The sequence below is a fragment of the Sturnira hondurensis genome, unplaced genomic scaffold (genome assembly GCF_014824575.4).
Source record: "Sturnira hondurensis isolate 20B ecotype Veracruz unplaced genomic scaffold, ASM1482457v3 Scaffold0006713, whole genome shotgun sequence".
NCBI lineage: Eukaryota > Metazoa > Chordata > Mammalia > Chiroptera > Phyllostomidae > Sturnira > Sturnira hondurensis.
In genome coordinates this window covers 2522666-2546296 of record NW_028079344.1, presented here as the reverse complement: position 1 = coordinate 2546296, position 23631 = coordinate 2522666, and the positions used below count along the sequence as shown (strand labels likewise).

At 38.8% G+C, this 23631-nt stretch overlaps 1 protein-coding gene across 1 annotated transcript in view; it reads left to right on the top strand.

Moving 5' to 3' along the window:
* The first annotated feature begins 443 nt into the window (after positions 1-443).
* The window catches only part of L3MBTL4 (L3MBTL histone methyl-lysine binding protein 4), a 277084-nt gene continuing 253896 nt past the window's right edge, over positions 444-23631 (top strand). The window contains exons 1-3 of the mRNA XM_037050371.1: positions 444-456; positions 612-703; positions 23091-23195. Coding sequence (XP_036906266.1) covers positions 444-456; positions 612-703; positions 23091-23195 — 210 coding nt within the window. The remainder of the gene's footprint in view (positions 457-611; positions 704-23090; positions 23196-23631) is intronic.

The window sequence follows — 23631 nt, the reverse complement described above, 5'->3', positions numbered from 1 at the left end:
CTCTTCATGGATCTTTAGTTTGTTTCCAGTGTTTCATTATTATAAAGAATTCTAGGATAAAAATCCTTGTTTTTGTCCCTTGAGCACATGTACTATAATTGTATTAAGACAAATTCCTGGAAGAATTGCTGGTTCCAAGTGTATGAATATTTTTTAAGGCTTTTGACATGTATTTCACATTGCCTTCTGACAGGTTGTACTAATTGACATTCACACCAAAAGGAGGTAAAGTGGAAGGAGATTATAAAAAAAATTTCAAGTCGTTCACCTTGGAATTAATCTAATCATCTTCTAGAGAACTGTACTTGTTTACTCTCTGTGAAAGGAGTATGAGGGTACCTGTTTAGATGTTCTCCAACAGTCTTCTTGGGGGAAGGGTATATTCACAAGCCTGTTCTAAAATAGGACGAGTTGAATGTGGGGTAGTTAGGTGATTTTACTCAATGCTCACAGAGAGTTAGGAGAGAAGGCTTTTATTGGTTGCTGGGTCTTCTGATTATCAATTTAATTTGCCTGCTCCTTGGTTTATCTACAATTAATTTTTATTATTTTTCTGTCACTAATTGTTTCAAGAAAACTCATTGTATGTGTTTGTGTGTGTTTTTCCCCAGTCCCTTCAGCACCTGCACCGGACACGTGGTCTTGGGACCAGTACTTGAAAGAGCAGAATGCCCTAGCAGCGCCCATTGAACTGTTTTCCCAGGTGATCTACTGATGGTCTTATATTTTTGCGAGGAGTCAATACTTAGGAGAAAATTAATTGATATTAAATTGTTTGCCTACAACAGAGTGCACCAGCTTATTTGATTTGTAGTTGCTGGAAAGGGACAAAACAAAGCCAATCAAAGCCTTAACGTTTCAGAGCGTGTGCTCCGGAGCTGGACTTCTGGGTTTGAAATCCAGTGCTCTTACTGCCTGCTCCCTGTCCTTGGGCACGTCATTCAGTCTCAGTCTCTCTGTTTCCTCATCCGTACAGCAGGGAAAGTACCAGACCTACCTTCTTAGGTTGTTGGAAGATTAAAGAAATTGTACATGTAAAGGACGTAGGATGTAACATGTACAAGGTAAACGCTCAAAAGGTGTTAGTCCTTCTTTTTATTAGCTAATATTACTTGCATATGTCCACCCAAGGATCAGGCTTGAGTGATCTGTTTTGATATGTTGCATGGAGGTGCTGGGTCAGGCAGCAAGTTAGAGGAGATGGTGAGACCCCTAAAGCACGGCTTACCCGACTGTAAAGATGCCCAGAGCAGCCTACGTGAACTTGCTTGGCCCACTGACTACTGGCACCAGGGGCTTGCAGCCTCCGGGGGTCACTTCACCCAGACACCAAACCTACCATTGCCCTATTCTTCTCAGTTTGTGTTTTAAGTACTTCAGGGCCAATTTTTATTTAAAAATCACATCATATTTACATCATTATATTGCATTTTAACTGGCTGAAACTTTTATCTGCTTTACTTTTCTTTATATGTGTTGAGTTACATCTAGTACTTTTTATTATGTAAAAGGGCTAATAATTATAATCCTGGGTATGGCAATAGAATAGGGAGAAGAGGTGGCACAAACAGGGAAAGAGAAACCAAGTGCTGGCACCACACATTTAAGAAATACCGAGTATCCTCTTATTTGTACTCAACCCATTCTTCACATCAGATATTTGCATGGAACTTTGGAAGACAGAGATGTGTGGCTGTTTCTAAGACCTACTGCATAGGAACCTCAGGGATGGAGCCTGGAAATCTCTAGCTTGAGAACCTGCTCAGGGCTTCTGTGTGTAGCATAGAGGTCCACTGTGGTAGATGGTTTTAGGAACTGCAATTTCTGCTTCAGTCAGGTCCCTGCTACTCCATCTTGCTGTTGCTTGATCAGACTTTGGTGCGTTTTTTTTTTTCGTTAAAAGTATGAGAGTTCCAGAGGTAAGTGATCTCTTCTTTCTTTTCTTTCATGTTTCCTCAGTGTCTACCCTGCTCAGTGAGCTCACATAGTCAATGTTGAATGACTTCTGTGAAATCTCTGAAGGTCCTCAGAGGGTGTTTGCAGTGACTGGGACTGGGCATTGTAACTTGTGGCCACCCTTTCCTCCTCTCCCCATGCCCATCCCAGGCGCTTGCTGCAGCCGTCACTGCTGATCTGCAGGGTAGAGCAGGCTGGACCGGGAACTGGCCAAGGCTCGTCAGGTGCCGTGACCTCTGAAGGTAGATGTAGTCCAGCCAGGGTCTAAGATGTGAAGTTCACCCAGAAGACACAGGCCAGGCTTGGGTGGAATCACTCACTGACCAGGGTCTCAAGGCAGCCAGAAGCCATGTAGGAACAGCCAGTGACTTTAGTCAGTACTAAATGAAGCAGGATGGGCCATGGATGATGTAGTGTCTCAGGAATTAGGCCTGTGCTGTGTCTTCAAATCAGGATCCTAGATCACACAGACCCTCTTTCCTCCAGCAAGGACTGAATCTGACATTAGGTGTTGGGGGTGAAGTTTGTTTTAATTTCCAGAGCAAGGCAAGTTTTGCCTGATGTCAGCAAAGTGTTAGATTCTCTGACTAGCTCCTGCGTTCTCCCCCTCATCTCAGCCGGTCAGTGTGTTAACATTGTTTTTCAGAGTATCTCCTTTTAAGCCCTTCAAGGTTCATCAGCTAGTATAAGAATACCTGCAGAAGAGAGAATTTCTCCCCCAGAGTATCTCTTGTGATATGATGTTTTCTAAAAAACCAACAAGGGGAAAATGTGGAATATATGTTCCAAAAATAAGTATTTATGGCAATATTGGGTGCTCTGTATTAGTTAGCATATAACTAATATATAACTTTATATAACTTTTCTCCCTAGGTTGTATAGAGATCTCACAAAAGTGCTGAAAAGTGCTAAGTGAGAGGCCAGTCTTGGAACATGTAAAGATAGGAGTAGGTTCTCTCTGGGTAGGAGTTGGTTCTCTGTGAGACTGCTCATTGAGTGAAGATGAGTAGTGAGTAGGGGATGCGGTCTTTGATGATTCTTTGGCTAATAATTTTACTTAAAATGTGACTTTCTCATGCCTTTGAACTCTGTCCTGAAGATGACAGTGTTAGTACATGAGAAAGCAGATACATCTGATATGTAGCGGTGCCTTTCTCTTTACTCATAATTTAACAGTCCGGCTATTCCTGTTTTTTAAGGCTCTCTGTGGGCAAAGCATCATGTAAGCCCTAGACTGAAACACTGAGGAATTTATGACGTGGTTTCTCAAAATCTTACCATCTGTGTTGGGATATGAGACATGCCTGTAAAGTATGATAACAATAAGAGACAGGATGTTAATAGTCAGTGGAATGGACACTTAATGATTGAGTTTATTAGGTATTCCATGCTTAGAGGACCTCATTCTACCCTGAATGGGAAGAATGGAGACACTGATTATTAGGTCTAGTTTATCCTGATGATCTAAGAAGATGCTTGTGTTCAAGTACAGTGTTAATCTAACTCAACGTTTTTATTCTGAGATGAAGTAATCATGGTTTATAATTGAAAATAGGTTTCATTGGTATCCAAAAGCAGATGCCAGCCTTCCATGCAGCATCAGACTGAACTCAGTTTTGTATTGACATTGTGTGCTTAACTATTAATGTTCATTTTTGTTGTATAAATATTATAATATGGTGTTCAGATCAGCCAGCTGAGATGGAACTCTTCATCTTTGGATACCAAAAGGTTGAAAATAACACTTAAAATAGTTTGCATATCCCAAATGAAAAACTATCAAAAGACATTAAATTATTGCTTTACTTTTATTTCTACTTTCCATACTAATATTCAAGTTTTAGAGGATGACACTCAGACACACACATGCCCACATGATCAATTTCAGCTTGTAAATCAGATACCTCTTCTGTCAAGAAAATGTGTGTATTTTAGGGGGAGAGTACTTTTTTATAGTACTATTTATTACCCTCTGGGATAATGAATATACAAGGATATATATACCTTCTGTTGACAGAAAATTTAAAAGCATTTTCTTTTCATTACCAGTGGAATGTACCTATCTTGATTTGGTTTAAACTTGGAAATAATTTTTCTTTTATTTTGAGGTTGATATTAAAATGTTTTCTCATTTTTCCCTGCCCATCATCTACCCATACCATGTAATTTCCTAAGGCATTCTTTTCGCCCTGCGGCCCATGACATCAAGTCCAAATATGGCAGCCGGGACCCAAAGGCCTGAGTCTAGCCCCGTCTTCAGTGGGCATCAACGCACAGCTGTTTCTGCCTGCTGGGGCCATCCAGGCACTGGTTCTCGCTTGCTGTTGCCTCCACTTGACATTTCAGTTTATCCATGTTCAAAGGCCTCTGTGTCTCCTCTTGCTCTCTAAACCTCATGGTTCCATGTCCCCCTTAATATCCACCCCTCTCATGTCCCTGATGTACCTGTCCTAGCCTGCCCTGTCTAACGCAGCGACATGGACTTGCCAGGCAGCCACCAGCTGCCTAACCCACGTCGGCAGGAGGATGGGGAAGAGTAGAGGAGTCTCATGAGGACCGGGCGCTCACCCCTAGTGTTACCTGGATGTTTGTAGACCCAGACCTTCGCCTGTACCAGCCCCAACATTCTGGGACAGATCACATCTGTAGTGTTGTCTGGCCTCTGACAGAGGGAGCACAGCTCTAAACTGTCTGTTCTGGTGACAGTGAGTCCCCGCAGCCTCACATCCCTGTTGTCCTTTGTCATTGTCCCAGAAAGCCCTGCTTTTTGTCCCTGGCAGGTGTGTTCCTCTCTACCCAGCCAGTGCTGGGTTACAGAGTAGATATGCTAAACGTGTGCTTAGGCCCCTGCAAAACAGGGACACTTCTATTTTTTAAAAATAATTTGGTATTTCAGAACAAAATAAAAGTTTTCATGAGAAAAGTTGAAACTTTCTTAGATTTCTTCATATATCTTTTATGGTTTAGTAATATAGTTTTAATTTGGATTCCATATAGATGAGGTGTTGCATTAATTTCCTTTTGCTGCTGTAGCAAATCACCACAAACTTAGAGGCCTAAAGCCACACAAACTTATTATTAAAGTTCAGAAAGTCAGAAGTCACAAATGGGTCAGCAAGGCTATATTCCTTCTGCCAGTTGTAGGGAAGAATCTCCTCACTTTGTCTAGCTTCTAGGGGCCATCTGCGTTCTTTGGCCTGTGGGCCCACATTGATTCAGCCTCAGTTTTTATTGTCACATCTCTGTTTCTGATCCTTCTGCCCCCCTCTTATAAGGGCCCTTGTGAAATTGGATACACCTAGATATCCCAGGGTGATTAATCTCCCATCTCCAGATTTTTCACTTAATGACACTTGCGAAATTGTCTTTGCTGTGGGAGATAAAGTACTCACAGGCTCAGGGGTTAGGGTGTGGACTTCGCGCCATGAGATGCAATATTCACAGGCTCAGGAATCAGGACATGGACCTTTGCCATGTGAGGTACAATGTTCATAGGCTCTGGGGTTAGGACATGGATGTCTTTGGGTACCCTCGTTCTGCTCACCCACAAATGCTGTCCCCCCTTCTGTTGGTGGTCCTGGTCTTGCCCTGCCCCTGGCTCCAGTGACTTCTCATGGGATGTCTTCCTTCCAGCATTCTCCTGTGGTAAAACAAATGCAACACCCTCAACAGCTCAATATATTGGTCCCTTTTTGTCTTCATCCAGAATGCATACCTGCTCCGCCCACCCACATGCTTTGCTTCTGCTTCCTGAGAGCCTGCTGGCCCTTCTAGCAGACACACTTCTCCATCCTCTAAGGTCAAGGGGCCTAGCATCATCATAGCTGCTTGCAGGCTCATGATTTCCTTTCTATGGCCACACCCAGCCCTCCCTCCATTGAGGTTTATGCTATCTCATCCCTGCTCTTTTCATTCTTGTTACTGTGTGTGTGTGTGTCTCTCTCTCTCTCTCTCCACACCACTACCTTTTTTTGTGCTTCCCCTCTTCCCTGCGATCCATCTCTTGTCCCCACTCCTGTTTTCATTCTTGGATTTCCCTTTGCCCACGTAACAGTCTGACTCCCTAGTGCCTCGGGTGCCTCCGCCCAGGAACCTGAACTTTTCAATTCAGTCCATCTGTTCCATGACTCCACTTGCAATGTGGAACTTAAAATTTCATCATCTTGTCCACTGTCATTTCATGGGGCCAGTTAGTTTTTCTTTTAATTAAGACTTGTATTTCTTAAATTCTTTTTCTCCCTTCTCTGACTTAACATCTGTCCCTAGTCTGTCCAAGCCCACTGGTTCCCTTGTTTCAGCCATTCTTTTGCCGGGATCTTCAACTCCTCTATTTCCCTGTCATCTGTTTCTAATATATACCTGCTTCAGTCTTGGCTGTGGATAAATCAAGTTTGCCTTTAAACTTCTGTACCGAGGCTGCCAAACACTGCTGGGGAAGACCACAAAGCCTTGCAAAGTGGCGGCCCTGGAAACCCATAGTTTCCACCAAGCTGGGCCGTGTCCATCTGTCCTTCTGGATTGCCAGACTGCGTGTTCCCTGTTTCCTAGGAGAGGGCAGTTCCCTTAGCCATTTTCTTTCACTCTCAGCAGAAGGTACTTACTCACTCCTGTCACTCCTCTGATGGATAAGGTGAGACCCTCTTCCACTTCCTCCTGCGAACCTCACTCATGGCACCTACTCTCACCTTCTTCCCTGTGACACTGGAAGTGGTGCTCTGGATCATCGCCATTTCTGCTTTTCCAGAGACCTCAGTCCATCAGTTACTTCAAGTCCTGCTTGTAAGTTAGTTGTGTTTCTCTTCTGAGCCTTCCTCATTAGAATACAAATATGCTTAAGTCTGTTCTGTCCTTCAGAAAAAATACTGCCCCTTTATTCTGCATTTTCCTCTCTAACTTGTCTCCTTAGTCCAGTCTAGCTTCTTGAAATTTTAGATTGCATTTTCTCTTTCCTTAAAATATTTTATTTATTTATATTTTTAGAGAGTGGGGAAGAGAGGGAGAGACACATCAGTATATTGTTGTCTCTGGTGTGCCCTGCCCGCCCCCACTGGGGACCTGGCCCACAACAGGCATGTGCCCTGTATGGAAATTGAACTGATGACTCTTTGGTTCTCAGGCCAGCACTCAGTCCACTGAGCCACACCAACCAGGGCAGTATTTTCTCTTCTCTTGATTTTTCTAACCTTTTCCTCCTGTGGGGAAAAGGTTTGCCTTTTTTTAACCTTTGCCTTCTGGCCTCTACTCCCACCATTGCCTTAAACTGCACTACCAGGAGTGACCTTGTAGAATTTCAAAGCCAGACACATGGTAGTCCTTATTTTATACTCGCTCTACTCCAGAACTCTGTCCACTGTCAGCTTCTGATTTTGCTTATACCTAGCCACTCCTTGCCAGGCTCTTCTGAAAATCCTTTTCATCTTCTATGATTTCATCTTAGGGCCTTTTTTCTGCACAGCTCTCTGGGCATCTCATCTACATCCTTAATTTCCATTCCAACCAGACACAATGGCATTCCTAACCTCCTGGGTCTTTCTCTCGGTCTTCGTCCTCACCTGGATGTCACATGCACTTAATACTCAGTGCATCCAAACAGGACTCATCTGCTCAGCCTCCTTCTGTGGTTTGACTTCCTGGGCGACTTGTCCCTGGGAATGGCCCTCTATACTCACCCCTTGTGGTCAGCTTGAGTTTTTCCTTTCTCTTTTTCCTTTGGGTGCTTGGCAATCTAGTCTGTTCAAATTTTATCTCTCAATTCCCCAGTTCCTACTCTTTGTCCTTACCAGTGCTGCCTTAATTTAGGAATAAGCCCTGTCTTTTTATTTTTTTCATGTAAATTGTAGCAAAATTGTCTTAAACAGTCTTTCTGTCCAGTCTGGCCCCACCTTTAACCTTTGCTGCATGCTACTGCCATAATGATTTTTGTAAATTGTAGTTCTGTATATCATTTTTGTACTTAACACTTTTGATGGTTACTTTTTATGCCATTCTGTGACTACCTGTAGGTGCAATTTCTTAATGCCATGTGCTTCTCTGGGAGATGCACATTTTGAGCCCCTAGTATGTGCTTGGTGCTTTTACATGTGCTGCCTCGCTAAGTCCTTCCAGCAACTTCCCCTCGCTTTATAGAAGAAGGACTCAGGGATGCAATTCTCTGACCCTTAGTTTATTTAACTGAAAATGGCAGATAATATCATTCACTTCTCAGGGACTGTTGAAGAATTACATATAATGTATATAAAGTGCTTGGCATGCGACAGTGTCTGGTATATAGTTTACTTTATTAAATGGATGCAATTTTTAAAATTGCTCTTCTCTCAGATCCTAGGTTTTGCCCTCCCCAGAACCTTCTCTCTATTCTTGGTAGCATTCATTCAGAACACTAGCCAGGGCCTGGTCTCCCTAAACGTCACTGTTGTCAGGACTCGCCTTGGTCAGACCACAGCAGTGCTCCTGCTTGTCCTACATGGAGCGTGGCCTACCAGCAGGAGGCATTTTGATCTGCTTTCGTGTTCTTCTGTACTTCAGGGTGAGTGCCCTGTCTGCACACCACCCGTCATATTTGAGCTTCCTCTGATATCTTAACGTTTACAGAGTTTGGTGTTCCAAACTTTTATATTCTCTCATTATATTGTTATTCCTCCTGCCTTCACAGTTGATTACTTGCTGACTTTCTTCACGATGAAAGCAGAAATATTTCCTCATTTTGGCAAACATATTATATAGACTTTGGTGTCTCGTCTTTGCCTCTGCTACTTCCTTCAGTGACATCTTAACCTTGGACATTCCTTACTCCATGTTCTTATGTCCTACTCTCTTTCTCTTTCCCCATTAAAATCTATTATAATCTATTATGATTTTTGGAAAGAAATACTTTATGTCCTGATAAGAAAATTCCAGCCATCTGTAGGATGATGGAGTATTTTTAAAAGTGTCTGGGAATACTTGGGGAACAAAGACACCTTTTGACTTAATCTCCTAATTGGCCAAGATGGCGGAGAGCCTTATTTGAACACATTCATATTCTCTCAACCTTCCTTAATTAAAATCAAAACAAAAGGAATAGCTCACTCTTTCTTCCTAAATGTAACTTTTGCATCCAGACCTGAATTTTATTTTTTAAATATCTATTTTTTCTAAATACATCAGTATTTAAAGTAGAATTTGGAAAACCTCTGTGTGTGTTTTGTTTTTGATAAAGTCTGTATTTGTATTTATACTTCAGGTGCATAAAAATGCTGCTGTAAAAACTCATGTTTATTATAACTTCCTGTAAAACTATGTGAGGTACCTAGAGCCTTTCCAACCAAAACAATTCAGTCAGGTGTCAAGTTATTTGTGCTTCGAATCTGCTTCCAAATTACTTAATAGTCACTGAGAACACGATCTTAGTTTTAATATAGATCCTTGGGCAATACTCTAACTATTAATCATGGGTCATATGATCATCGTGCATGGCTTTTTTAGTGGCTGTATAAACTGTAATGACACCCCTAATTATACAATAAATTCTGATATGCTCAGAATCAAATATAGTCTCAGTCTATATTCTCTCTCTCTCTTTTTTAAATGCTCACCTGAGGATATACTTACTGCTTTTAGAGAGAAGAAAGAGAGAGATGTGAGAGAACATTGACTGTTTGCCTCCTGTATGGGGATGGAACCCACAAGCTTTTGGGGTATGGAATGACACCCCAACGAGCCACCTGGCCAGGGCCGACCTTTTCTTTTTATTTGCTTGAAGTATTTGCTTACTTGTTTACTGATTTGTTTTTTTTCTTCTGTATGTATTTTGTTGCATCAGTTTTAAGATAACGTCACTGGTGTTTAAAAGTTTTTCCAGAAAAAAATAAAAAAGAAATACCATGTGTATTACATGTAGATGTTTGGCCAGGGTTTAAATCACAAGTCACATCGAGGGCAGAGAAGGAAGTGTGCTTCGAAACTAGAATGTAGCCTTACAACAGGAAGTCAGTTAAGCTGATTAATTGCAGGGACCCTGAAGGACATAGTGAATTCCCATTTGTGTTTCTCTCTCAGATTCCCTAAAGCTCTAAATTTGGGACAAAACTGAACATATATCCTGATCCGGTAGCTCGGTTACTTTCCCTATTCCTGGAATCCACGTCTCTGAAATGGTGTGACTCACGGTACCAGGGGAACTAGGAGGTGGGTCAGCAGATCGAAGCGGTGGAGCTGGGCAGCTGGGTCGGGGCTGCTTGTCTGCACTTACAGCTGTTCAGAGGAAGAGATACTAGGAAAGAAAACAGTGAAATTCAGAGTCAAGGAGACACAGTTTCTACAGCTTTTCTTCTTTAGTTAAAAGAAATTTATATTAGAAGTATTTCCCTGAGGGGATTTAGTCCTTCAGGAAAGAAATGTGTATGTTTATTGTTTTAGATTCTAGACTAGAGAATATGTGGAATCCACTCAGTGATGGCCAGTAATTTTTCAGACAACTTTTGAAGTTATTTTTAAAAGTTATGTCTATGCAGTTCTTTATTTAATACTGTGTGGGTTCTTTCTCTTTGTTCCTAAAGATCTTTGTTGGTGTAAAGCTGCCTGAATTCAACAATATTTCACCCACTCTAGTATGTGCTGCTTTTTGTTTCTGAGACTATAATTCAGTTAGTGGTTAGAGTGACTGGAGATATCTCTATATATCTGTATCTGTATCTATATCTCTTACCTATATCTGTGTCCACCTGTCTGTCTATATCTATCTATCTATCTATCTATCCATTGATATCTGAGCCCAATTCTTACTATTAGTAGGTAAGTAGGTTCTGGGGAAATGAGAATTTTTAAATCTAAGGTGTAGTAGAATGGATGTTAAAGCAACAGTAGGAATTACATTCACTAACTTGCTGAAGTTTAATTTTGTTATTCCATGAATTCTGTGTTCTCTATTTGTAGAATGCTCCTTGGTGTAATCTTGACAGCAGTTTGGGATTCAGAATTAATATGTGAAAAGTGTTCAAAATAACAAGGAAGTACTCTCTAAAATGAGAGTTTAAAAATACACAATCAGCCATCCTTCACTGCTATCTTAACTGAAGCTTTGCAGGGCGTTATGTTTAATTATGTAGGTGATGATTTCTCCCCATTAGCTTAACAAGTAAGTGGCAAAAATAGGCATCACTTGGAAGAAGCAGAATTCGGGCATGCCTTGCTACTTGGCCTGTATATCCACGGCGAACAGCTGCAGTGAACTGTTGTGTTCTGCTTATTGACGTCTCCTACATATGTTATTTAGTCAGTGGATTGATTGATGACAGATTCCCTGAAAGGATGGCCAGGTGGCTCTAAATTTTTTTTAGGCTTTAGACCCCTTTGAATATGTAATGAAAGGTATTGCTAATCTCCTCAGAGAAGTATTTGCATGCAAGTTTTGTACAGAATTTAGTTGGTTTCTGTAATCCCTGAAGAAATCATGGATCCCATCCCTGTTTCATCATTAATAACATATACAGGGTAAAACAAATGTTTTAATGAAAACATATACTATAAAAAATACAGTGAGGTGTAGTTTAAACAGAAATAGAAAAAATGTGTATATATGTGAGTTATGTGTGCTGTGTGTGAATGTGTATTATATATGTGTATGTATGTATATATGTAATATTCAAGTTCTCCATTGTCTTTGTGCTTAAAAGGAGAGAAAGCCAGAAGGGGTTCTAATATATTCTTGATATAGTTCAATATTAGCTCAGGTGAAAATTGTAAAGGTTCTTGAGGGAAAAGCAAGGAAGGAGTTTCATAAACTTTCATGGTTTAGTTTTCCAGTATCTTGCAGGGAGTAGACATTTATGATGACAGGTTTACGTCAAGAGACCTGGGAGAACACTGAAGCTATAGTAATGCATAAGAAAGTTGGAATTGAAAAGTAAATCAAAATTACAGTTGTTAATGAGCTGTCCATAAAGTCCTTGAGATTATCAGTAGATATTAATAACATTGTAGAACCAAAATCACATTATGGAAAGTTTGGAAATTTTTCCCAAGCCTGAAACCTGGGTACCAATTTAAACTCCCTGCTTTCTTCATCTTCGGCATCTAGCCTGTCACCAGGTACTGCCCGTTTGACCCCCTAAGTAGCCGTGGAATCCAGTCTCTTCCCTCCAGCAGAGCTCTTCTTGCTTTGCATTGATTGAGGTCCTCATATATCTTGTCCAGGCTACTGCAACAGTGTCTAATACACTTTTGCAGTGAAGCCCACAGACCGGGGTTTGGATTTAAATTCTAGGTTTTAACTGACTAGCTGTGCAAGGGGAGCATGTGTGCCCTCTTCTGAGCCTGTGTCCTCACATATGATATGGAGATTGTAACAGTTCCAATACAGGGGATTTTAAGGCTTAAAGAAGTTCAGTTAGATGCTGTACCTGGCACATGAGAAGTCCTCAATTATTGGTAGATATTAAAAGCCTTCTTAACCATCTTCCCTATTTCTAGTCTTGCTACCTTTCTAGTTAATTCTCCACATTGCCAGAAATAAGATGTTTGTAAAATGCAAGAATGTTTTTCCCCTGTGCTTAAAAGCTTTTTCTGATATTTCATGAACTAAGAATGAACTAAAAGGTCCTTAACAAGATATACAAGACTTCTCGTGTCCTGGGTCCTGCCTACTTGCCTAGCGTCATTATCACTTGATTGTTGTGTGTTGATTTAAAAATTTAAACAAGACAGAAGGGTATAAAAATACAAAGCTTTTTCTTTGCAGGTGAGCCATGTAAAATAATTTGATGTGTATAGTCCCAGATCTATGTAAATGTTTATGTAGATATGTGAATAATGGTCATATACATAGTTGTGTTTCAGTGGTCTGACACTCATTTTGTATTTATCTGTGTATCATGGCTATGGTACCACCTCAGGAAGTCCAGGTCTGTGCCTTTTTAAAAGCTGCATTGCATTCCATTGCATTGTGTCTATTTTCTCCCCACCTAAAATTATTTATATATATGCTGCTGTGATAGAAATACAATTCACATTTTCTCTTGAAATTGGTAGTCATATGTCCTAGTGCCATTTATCTTTACTTTTCTGACCAAAAATGCCACCTTTATTTTGTACTGAATTCTGAATTCCTGTACTTGAAGGTGTGGTATTCTCTATGCCACCATTTTCAGTCTTTTGGCATCTGGGAACCTTTATGGTCACAGAGCACCAATACTCAGACCACCAATTTGAGATATTTAAAAAACTCATTCTAAACATAAATTATAAAATAAAATATTAAAAATTATGAAGTCTTTAGTTAGTGAGTAGCATAGTATTGCCCTTAACTTTTCATAATAATCTACCAGACTAATGACCCATATGCTAAAGCCAGACACATTACATGACCTCCTGTACCCCCATTCCATCATCTGCATTTTGCACATAACAACACATCTTTCTTAGAGTTTTTATGATGCTTTAGTGAGTTGATACCTGTGAAGTGCTTAGAACAGATCTAGCTCTGAGTTCAACACTTCAAAATGCTTGTTTATTTTTTTTTTGTTTTCTTTATAAAGGATAACTCATGCTCAATAGCCCTTTCTTCTTATTCCTTACTCTTCATTTCTCTTGACCAGGAAAATTATATCTAATTATTTTATGTGTTAGCTATGACAGTAAATGTTTGGTGGTCCTGTAGATAGATGTAAATTGTCTTGGATATTCAGATCAAAGACAAACTGAGATTATTATCTTTTGTTTTATCCATTGCTAAGTCAAGAAACATATCATCACGCTCAAAACTGGGCAGGCTGATTCTGTCTATAGAGAGCACCAAATGCATTTGTAACTTTCTCTTTGGTTGTATTTGTCACAGGAAAATGTTTTTTTCCATGTTCCTTTCTACAGTAATTGACTTAGTTTTAGGCTACCAATAACATTATTATTTTTTATACTGAGTGAAGAAAATCACATGTTGACAAAGAGTTATATTCTCTGTGGTCAAGCTGTTTATATCACAATTGACTACATGAATTAACTTGATATAAATTGTGACATTTTAAAAAATACATATTTTATTGATTGTGCTTTTACAGTTGTCCCATTTTCTCTCCCTTTATTCCCCTCCACCCTGAACTCCCTCTCCCACCAGCATTCCCCCATCTTAGTTCATGTCCATGGGTTGTACATGTGAGTTCTTTGGCTTCTCCATTTCCCATATTATTCTTAACCTCTTCCTGTCTATTTTGTACCTACCATTTATGCTTCATATTTCCTGTACTTTTCCCCCTATCTTCCTCTCTCCCCCACCCCACTGATAATCCTCCATGTGATCTCCATTTCTGTGATTCTGTTTCTATTCTAGTTGTATGCTTAGTTTTTGTTTTTGTTTTCATTTTAGGCTCAGTTGTTGATGGTTTTGAGTTTGCTGTTCATAGTTTTGATCTTCTAATTTTTCTTAGATAAGTCCCTTTAACATTTCATATTATAAGGGCTTGGTAATGATGAACTCCTTTAGCTTCACCTTATCTGGGAAGGACTTTATCTGCCCTTCTATGCTAAATGAAAGATTTGCTGGATAGAGCAATCTTGGATGTAGGTCCTTGCCTTTCATGACTTCAAATACTTCTTTCCAGTCCCTTCTTGCCTGCAAGGTTTCTTTTGAGAAATCATGTGCCCATAAGCTGACAGTCTTATGGGCATTCTTTGTAGGTAACTGTGTCCTTTCTTGCTGTTTTTAAGATTCTCTCCTTATCTTTAATCTTGTGTAATGTATTGATGATATCTTGGTGTGTTGCTCCTTGGGTCCAACATTTTTGGGACTCTCTGAGCTTCCTGGATTTCCTGGAAGTCTATTTCCTTTGCTAGATTGGGGAAGTTCTCCATTATTTTTTCAAATAAGTTTGCAATTTCTTGCTCTTCCTTTTCTCCTTCTAACACGCCTATGATTCTGATGATGGAACATTTAAAGTTTTCCTGGAGGTTCCTAAGCTTCTTGTCATTTTTTTGGAATTCTTGTTTCTTCATCCTTTTCTGGTTGAATGTTTCTCTCTTCCTTTTGGTCCACACTGTTGATTTGAGTCTCAGTTTGTTTCCCATCTCTGTTCATTCCCTGCACATTTTCCTTTATTTCACTTAGCATAGCTTTCACTTTTTCCTCTATTTGGTGACCATACTTAACCATTTCTGTGAGTATCCTGATTACCAGTGTTTTGAACTGTGCATCTGATAGGTTGGCTATTTCTTCATCACTTAGTTCTGTTTTTGGAGCTGTGATCTATTCTTTTATTCTGGCCATATTTTTTATGTGAGGGAGACTTAGGTATTTGCCAAGGTGGGGCAACCCACCTGGCTGCATTCTGGTGCTGTATGTGGGATAGGAGTTTGAGAGGGAACAATGCCACTTGTTCAGCTCTTGGTTGCCTTTCAGTCGCTTTCAGTCACTTTCACAAGTGAATTGGGCCCTTCTGGTGCTTATTCCTTGGGTTGGGGGCGGGGCATGGTTTTTTGTACATTCTTGGATCCTGTGGGTCTCTCCAATGAACTCTCTTGTGAGGCTTGGAGTTTCTCTTGTTGCCACAACCCCCATATAATTTTTAGTCAGAGGTTTTGAGGTTTTATTTCTCTGCACTGGAACCTTGGGTTTTGCAGTCTATCTTGCTCCCCAGTTATTCCTCCAAGTTTATCTGCATGCAAATGTGAGACCACCTGATCTGCCAGCTACTGCCTTGCTGCACATCCTCTCCACCCCTCCTGCTGGTCTGGATGAATGTTTCTTCTTTAACTCCTTGGTGGTTGGACTTCTATACAGTTTGATTTTCCGGCAGTTTGGTGATTTTTTGTTTTTAAATTTGTTGTTGTCATTCTTTTGGTTGTGCGAGGAGGCAAAGTGTTTCTACCTATGCCTACATCTTGGTCAGAAGTCCTAAATTGTGACATTTCAACCCTGGAGACACACATTGGGACTATTTGAGATTCGAAAGATGTTGCTGAGCCATTAAGAAGGCTACTGAACTTGTGGCAGTGATTTTTGTTGTTAAAAGAAATTTTGTTTTGAACATCTGCATATCAGATTCTTATGAACATCTTTCCCTTTGACAACCATCACGTTAAGGTTTGGAAACAAGAAGTCTATGGTCCTTGCCCAGTCTTTTGCATAGCATGATAAAAATACATGCCTCAGTGTCTGTGATTCCATTGCATGCCCAAATTCTTCCATTTATTTCAATATTGAATTAAGATAAGGAAAATATTATTGACTGCCAACTCTTGCCTATGGATAAAATAGAATGTCTATAGGCATTCAGATAGACTCCTCCATGTCCTGTATTGACACTTTTTGTAACACATATCTAGTTGATGCACTGCTGATGGCTACTAGCCTGTTATAGTCCATACAAGGCTCAGAAGTAATTATTATAAGGATCATCTCTCTGCTCTTAAAATGGGTTCTCAGTGATGAATAGAGTAAAATCTCCAGAACTTTTGACTTTTATCTGCCAAATGTCCCAAGAATGTTTATGCTGTACATTTGTGACTTCGTGCACCCACAAAGCAGAGATCTACTGGCGCACACTTACGATGAGTGGCCCTTATGCCTTGTATTTTACAGAGGAATTTTGCCAATAGCCTGTGTGTTTTCTCTTGGCATGGTGCTTTGTTTTTTATATATTTTCTAATGCTCTTATTTGTGGATAATAATATGTAATTTGTACCTGCTTTTACTCTGAGATATGCAACTTTGAATAGTTCTCCATCATTAGTGACAAATTTATCAATTTCATACTATACAGCATTATTTTGCACTAACTTTTGGGGGGGAAAATAAGAAAACAGAACACCTTAATTTCTGTACTCAAGCACATGATGCTTCTTTGGAAATGGCCTTCTATGGCCTTGAACCTTGTTTTGTTTTGTGTGTTTTATTGCCACATTTGTCTATTCTCCTTCTGTGGAAAAAATGGTTGCCAGGCTTTTGGAAGACTTGGGTTCTCAGTTATGCTCTGCTGTCATACTGGTTGTGTGCCCTTTAGAAAGTCCCTTTACCTCTCTGGGCTCAAGTTTATTTATCTTAAAAGTTTCCTTCAGATCTATAAACCTTATGACTTTTTAATGACTAAATTTAATGGGCTTACTGTTTTCTTTAAGTGTATGATTTCAGTTCCCCTTTTCCATCATAAAATATAATTTTATTAGCACAAATATCAATTATGTTCATAAAATATAAGGGTTTTAGAGAGAAAAAAGTCATTAAATCTTCTATGAATAAAATATTTGACAGAAAAGAGATGGATGAAAGGCAGTGATATTTCTCACTAAATGTTGCCTTTCAGATATTAAGAATGAATGTTTTGTTTTTTATGTGAAACTCTCAAGGAATGGTGTGGCCATTTTAGCCACGTAGTATTCCTTGAAACATCATTTAAGTTTCCCAGATGTTCAATTGAGAAACCATTTTGGAAGCAGCCTAGATGCCCATCGGTAAATGACTGGATCAAAAAACTGTGGTACATTTACACAATGGAATTCTATGCTGCAGAAAGGAAGAAGGAGCTCCTACCCTTTGCAACATCATGGATGGAACTGGAAAGCATTATGCTGAGCGAAATAACCCAGGCAGTGAAAGACAAATACCATACGATATCACCGTTAACAGGAATCTAAACAACAAAACAAACAAGCAAGCAAAATATGATCAAAGATACTCAAATACGGCAACAGGCTGACAGGGACCAGAGGGAAGAGGGGAGAGATTCACAGGGGAAAAGGGGAAGGACTCACATGAATAAGTATAAAGGACATATGGATAATAACTAAGGTGGGAGGCAGAAATGAGAGGGAGGTGGGGAGCACTCGGGGGGCAGGGCTGGGAATATAAGACAGAAAACTATACTTGAACAAGAATTTTAAAAAAATGTAAAAAAAAAAGAAACCATTTTGAAATGCTGACAAGGTAATGTTGATCATTCTAACTCCTAGCTGTGGATTATTGCCAGTGTTTTGGATTTATCATTCATATGTGATAAGGAAGTATTGTCTGCTCAATTTGGTTCCAATTATGCATTGGTTTTGTTAAAATATGAAAAATGTTCTCTCAATTTCTATAGCTTCTTAGACTTTCAGCGTTATTCATACACTCCCCTGAGGTCTCTTCTTTCCTTCTGCCGTCTTATCAGTGCTGTGTGTAGTATATGTGTATGTGTAGGGTGCTTTTAAAGTTAACTGAGAAATTTCAAAGTCTCAGTTTGAACATGAGGTAGTCACACAATACTTGTTAAATACAATCTGCTAGAAAACAGAGTAGATGTGAGAAGAAGGCTGGGAGAGTTAAACACACACATGCCATTTATTTTGGTAGAAACAAAATATTCCTGAGAAATCATTCTTTCTTGTCATTTCATTTTTGGGTTCTGTTATCTTTTAAGTTTTTCCCTTGGAAGCTTCTAAAATAATATGTGAATGTAAGAAAGTTTTTAATGACATTTTACAGGACAATTCATAAAAATTTCATGTTCTTATAAAAAAGGCATGTACCCCAAGTACTATTGAAGAAGGTTGAACAAACTATGGTACCTACCCATAGTGGAGTACAATGCAGCTATAAAAAAGAATATGGACAATTGTGACCAGACATGGAGTGGTTTCCAGGGGACATTAGGAAGAAATCAGCATGTATATTATGCTGCTTTTTCTAAGAAGAAAAAGACAGTGAAGAAGAAACCAACTGCTTATTTTTACATATAGAAACCTAAGAAAGATAAACCAGAAAACAGTGAGGTTGGTTATGCACAAGAGGTGGAATGAGGTGGATAGGATATGGACAAAAGAGACACTTCTTTGAGTACCTTTTCATATAGCTTAACTTCTGGAAGCATGTTAACATTCTGCATATTAAAATATAAAAATAAATCATTAGGAACTGAAAGCAAATTGAAACAAATGGACTCAACCATATTTCAAATGAATATCATACCTACACTGAAGAAACAAACACAAAAATGAATCCAAATATAACGAGGTCTGTCCAGGGAAAGTCCAGCCATTGTTAATGTAAAGAGAATGGGCCGTGGGACATTGATGTAAACTGGCAGCCAAGGACTGGAATGTGTATGTGTGGACAATGATGACTTCACTGTACTGGTCAGCAGGGGCGGTAGACAACATTAAGTGAGCATGTGTAGTGTGTGGCCGTTACATTCAAAATGACTGAACGCTCAGAGCAATGAATTTGCTTCAAATTTTGCGTTAAGCCTGAACATTCCTCTGTGGAAAATCAGGTGATTCTGAAGGCCGTAGCTATGGACAACTGGTGATTGGCAGCTTCATCACAACAATGTGCCTGCTCATGCATCATGTCTTGTGCATAGTTCTTAGCAAAACATCAGATGACCCAGGTGACTCAGCCTTACTGCAGCCCAGATCTGGTGCCCTGTGACTTCTGATGTTTCCCAAAACAAAAATCTACTTTGAAAGGGAAGAGGTTTCAGATTGTTGATGAGATTCAGGAAAATATGATGGGGCAGCTGATGGCGATTGGGAGAACTAGGTGAGGTCTCAAGGTGCTTACTTTGAAGGGGACTGAGGTATCCTTGTCCTATGTACAGTATTGCTTACATCTTGTAAATGCTTCTGTTTTTCATGTTACATGTCTGGATACCTTCCAGACAGACTATTTTATATATTTATATATATATATACACACACACACACACACACACACACACACACATATATATGTATACACTCATATATACTATGTATCTCATCTGTGGATTTCAGAGGAGCCAAGAGGGAAAATTGCAAAGAAATCTTGAACTCATTTTAAAAATGAGTGAATTTAAATAGGTGAATTTATCTATTGTAGTGGTGTGGGTAAAACAATTCTGAAGCTAAAATAGACATACTATAGGAGTTAGCACATGAGTAAATGTGTTGACCTTGTTAGAAGGGAGATACATATATGGATAGAAAAAGGTGGAACAAACCCTTTAGCATAGATTGGAATTAGATGAATATGTTTGAGTTTATGATTTATAAAAATATATATGGATGCATAGATATACATGTTTACATATGTATGTATATGTGTGATCTGTATGCAGCTGTATAGTGAAAGAATCAGACAACACTGTAGTTGTGTGTTCAAAATTAACTTCACCTCGGAGGGGACACATGAACATCATGTGGCTTCAGATGTGGTATCATGAGAAAGGCACATCATCACCCATGTAGTGTACTGGCAAAATAATTCATAACCTGAATCTGATCATGGGGAAACATCAGACAAATACAAAATGAGGAGCTTTCTGTTTTAATAAAATAGGAGGGGGGAAGACTATGTTCTTTAAAAATGGCAATGTTATAAAAGTTAAAGAAATGCTGTGGAAAATGTTCCAGATTAAGGAAGACTAAAGAGACATATCAGTTACATTTAATGTCTGACCCAAACCCTGGCTGATATGGCTCAGTGGATTGAGTGCTGGCCTGCGAAGCAAGGGGTTGCTGGTTCCATTCCCAGTCAGCGCACATGCCTGGGTTGTGAGCCAGTGGGGTGTATGTTAGAGGCAACAACACATTGATGTTTCTCTCCAACTCTTTCTCCCTTCCCTCTAAAAAATAAAAAATAAAATCTTTAAAAAATGGACTGAATTTTATTCTGGATGGGGAAAAGTGTTATACAGTTCATTGTTGGGTAGATCAGAAGAATTGGAACATGAACAGAAGATTAGTTAAAAGTGTTACATATGTGTTAAACTTACAGAGGCTGATAGCTATTTTTATGTAAGAATGGTGTTTTTAAGATTTTATTTATTTATTTTTAGAGAGGGGAAGGGAGGATCAAAGAAAGAGAGGAATATTAGTGTGTGGTTGCCTCTCACATGGCCCGCACTGGGGATCTGGCCTGCAACCCAGGCATGTGCCCTGACTGGGAATTGAATTGACGACCCTTTGGTTTGCAGTCCACACTCGATCCACTGAGCTACACCAGCCAGGACATAAGAGAGTGTTTTTGTTCTTAGGGAATATCTGTTCTTATTGAAAAATATTTAGCATTTTGGGGTAAAGACTCTTGAATGATTCAGAAAAAATCATATGTACAAATATATGGACATATGTACATATGTATTTCTGTATACACACAGACAGGAGAGCAAGGGAGCAAATGGAAATGATAAAGCATGAGGTGTAATGTTAGTAAATTGAGGCAAAGGCTGTAAGTATTCTCTTTACAGTTTTGTTTTTGCAACTTAAATTTGACATTTTCATAATAGGCATTCATATGTTAAGCATTAACAAATAGTAATACCGTTAGTAATTAAAAAACACCCCCTGAATTATATTTTAATAATCATTTTTCACTAGTATACTTGTAAGTTCATTTGTAATGAACAGTCAATTGACTAGTAGTGCTGAATCTGCTTGAGACTGCTCAAAACTAACGGTAGTTCAGCAAGGCTGTGGGAAATAAGATTAGAATTAAACTAAAGAGTAATGAGTGGGCACAAATAAATCTGTTATTAATTAGATTTCATTTAAAACAGCAATAAGCATTAAAGGGTACAGAAATAAGCATGCCAAAGCATTTTTGCAGTCTATGTGAAAATTTAAAAAAAACATCTTGGACTTTTTCATATGAAAAAATAGAGTCCTACCTCAAACCATAGAAAAAGTCAGTTCCAGCCCTGGCTGGTGTAGCTCAGTGGATTGATTACGGGACTGCGAACCAGAGAATCATGGTTCGATTCCCAGTCAGAGCGTGTGCCTGGGTTGCAGGCCAGTTCCCAGCAGGGGATGCACAAGAAGCAACCATGCATTGATGTTTCTCTCCCTCTCTCTTTCCCTTCCCCTCTAAAGATGAATAAAATCTTTAAAAAAAAAAAGAAAGAAAAAGTCAGTTCCAGTTGCATTATGGGTTTAAATATGAAGAAAAAATTTTAAAAGAGCACTAGGAGAATATCTGTAACTTCAGGTTTGCAGGGGATTTCACAGGCTTAAATGTACACACTGTATAGGAAATAACTGATGTATTTACTACATTAAAATTTAAAATAAATCTCTACATCAAGGTCATCAGAGACAAAGTGAACAGCCAAGTCACAGACTAGTGATAGGTAATCATTATAATCAATAAAGGGTTGTTTCAAGAAGAGCTCCTTCAAATCATTAATAAAAATAAGCAAGAGAAAATGAGTTCAGTCCTGGCTGGTGTGGCTCAGTGTATTGAGTGCTGGTCGGTGAACCAAAGGGTCGTTGGTTTGATTCCCAGTCTGGTCACATGCCTGGGTTGTGGTCCAGGTTCCCAGTGGGGGTGCATGAGAGGCAATCACACACTGATGTTTCTCTCCTTCTCCTCCCATTTATCTAAATACAAATAAAATATTTTTTGAAAAGAATAAATGAGTTCACTTTTGAAAAGAATAAATGAGTTCAAAGTTTTGTAGATGACTACTATCTATGTACTGTTTCAAACACAGCACATAAAAATGATCAAACCATCTTTCAGGGTTAAATATATAACAGCATCCTTTTGTTGCACTGGCCAAAAAGTTTGTTTGTTGTTTTTTCCACTAAGATGACTATAATAGCACTTGACTTCATTTTGATTTACTACAGATTGATTTTGTTAGATTATATTGTGACAGCTGTCATATCAGTGTATATTTTTTAAAAACCTTATGAAAATTGGTGAATTTTTATGTAGCAGTTTTAATATTGATGATGGAAGAAAATACACAACTTTTTTTGCACACTATGCTTTATTATTTAAGAACGGTAAAAACCCAGTTGAAACACCAAAAAAGACTGTAGTATATGGAGAAGGTGCTGTGACTAATGGAATATGTCAAAAGTGGTTTGTGAGGTTTCTCACCAGATGATGTTCCATGGTTGGGTAGATCTGTTGAAGTCAATAGTAATGAAATTGAGCCATTAATTGAGAATGATCAACATTATACTATGCAGGAGATAGCTGACTTACTCAAAATATCCAAATCAATAAAGTTATTGGTGACAATGAAAAATGTGTCTTTTAATAAAAAAAACTAAGTGTACATTTTGGTCAACCCAATATCCTTAGCTATATTACTGAGCTTTCAAGTTACTGCAGTAAGTTTTTTATTGTATAGCCATGCCAAGTGTTTTAGTATTAAATTGTGAGTATATTTCAGTGGCTAATGTTATATCATGGAATTCTTTAGGACCAATCCTTTCCAGAGTATGAAAATGGTTTTCATATTGGAATGAGATTAGAAGGCATTGACCCCCGACACCCAGCTGTATTTTGTGTGCTTTCTGTAGCTGAGGTAAGAGTTGGTGTTATTGTCTTGTTCTAATTGCAGAGTGAAGTGACAGAAGAGAATTTTCTAGAGAATAATGAATCGAGTACTTTCTGTTCTAATCAAGCTCCAATACATTATAGATTTATTTTAGTCAATGATGGGTAAAATATGTTTCTTAATGATTTTTTCCTTCTGAAGATTAGCTTTTTAATAAGTTTTTCATCCCTAGAAGATACTCTTGATTTAATTGGTAAATAGTTTTCACCTGAGGTTGATTACAATCGGTGAATCTCACATTGTTGCTTTTATCTGTTAAAGATGTAATTATTGAAGTTTTAGCTGAACTAATGAAAATGCATATGAAAAATATCCATGCATATGAATTATATATTTACATAAATAAATGCATTTTGAAAATTATATAGCATGAAGAGCCATTGATGAAAGTAAATGGCTTATA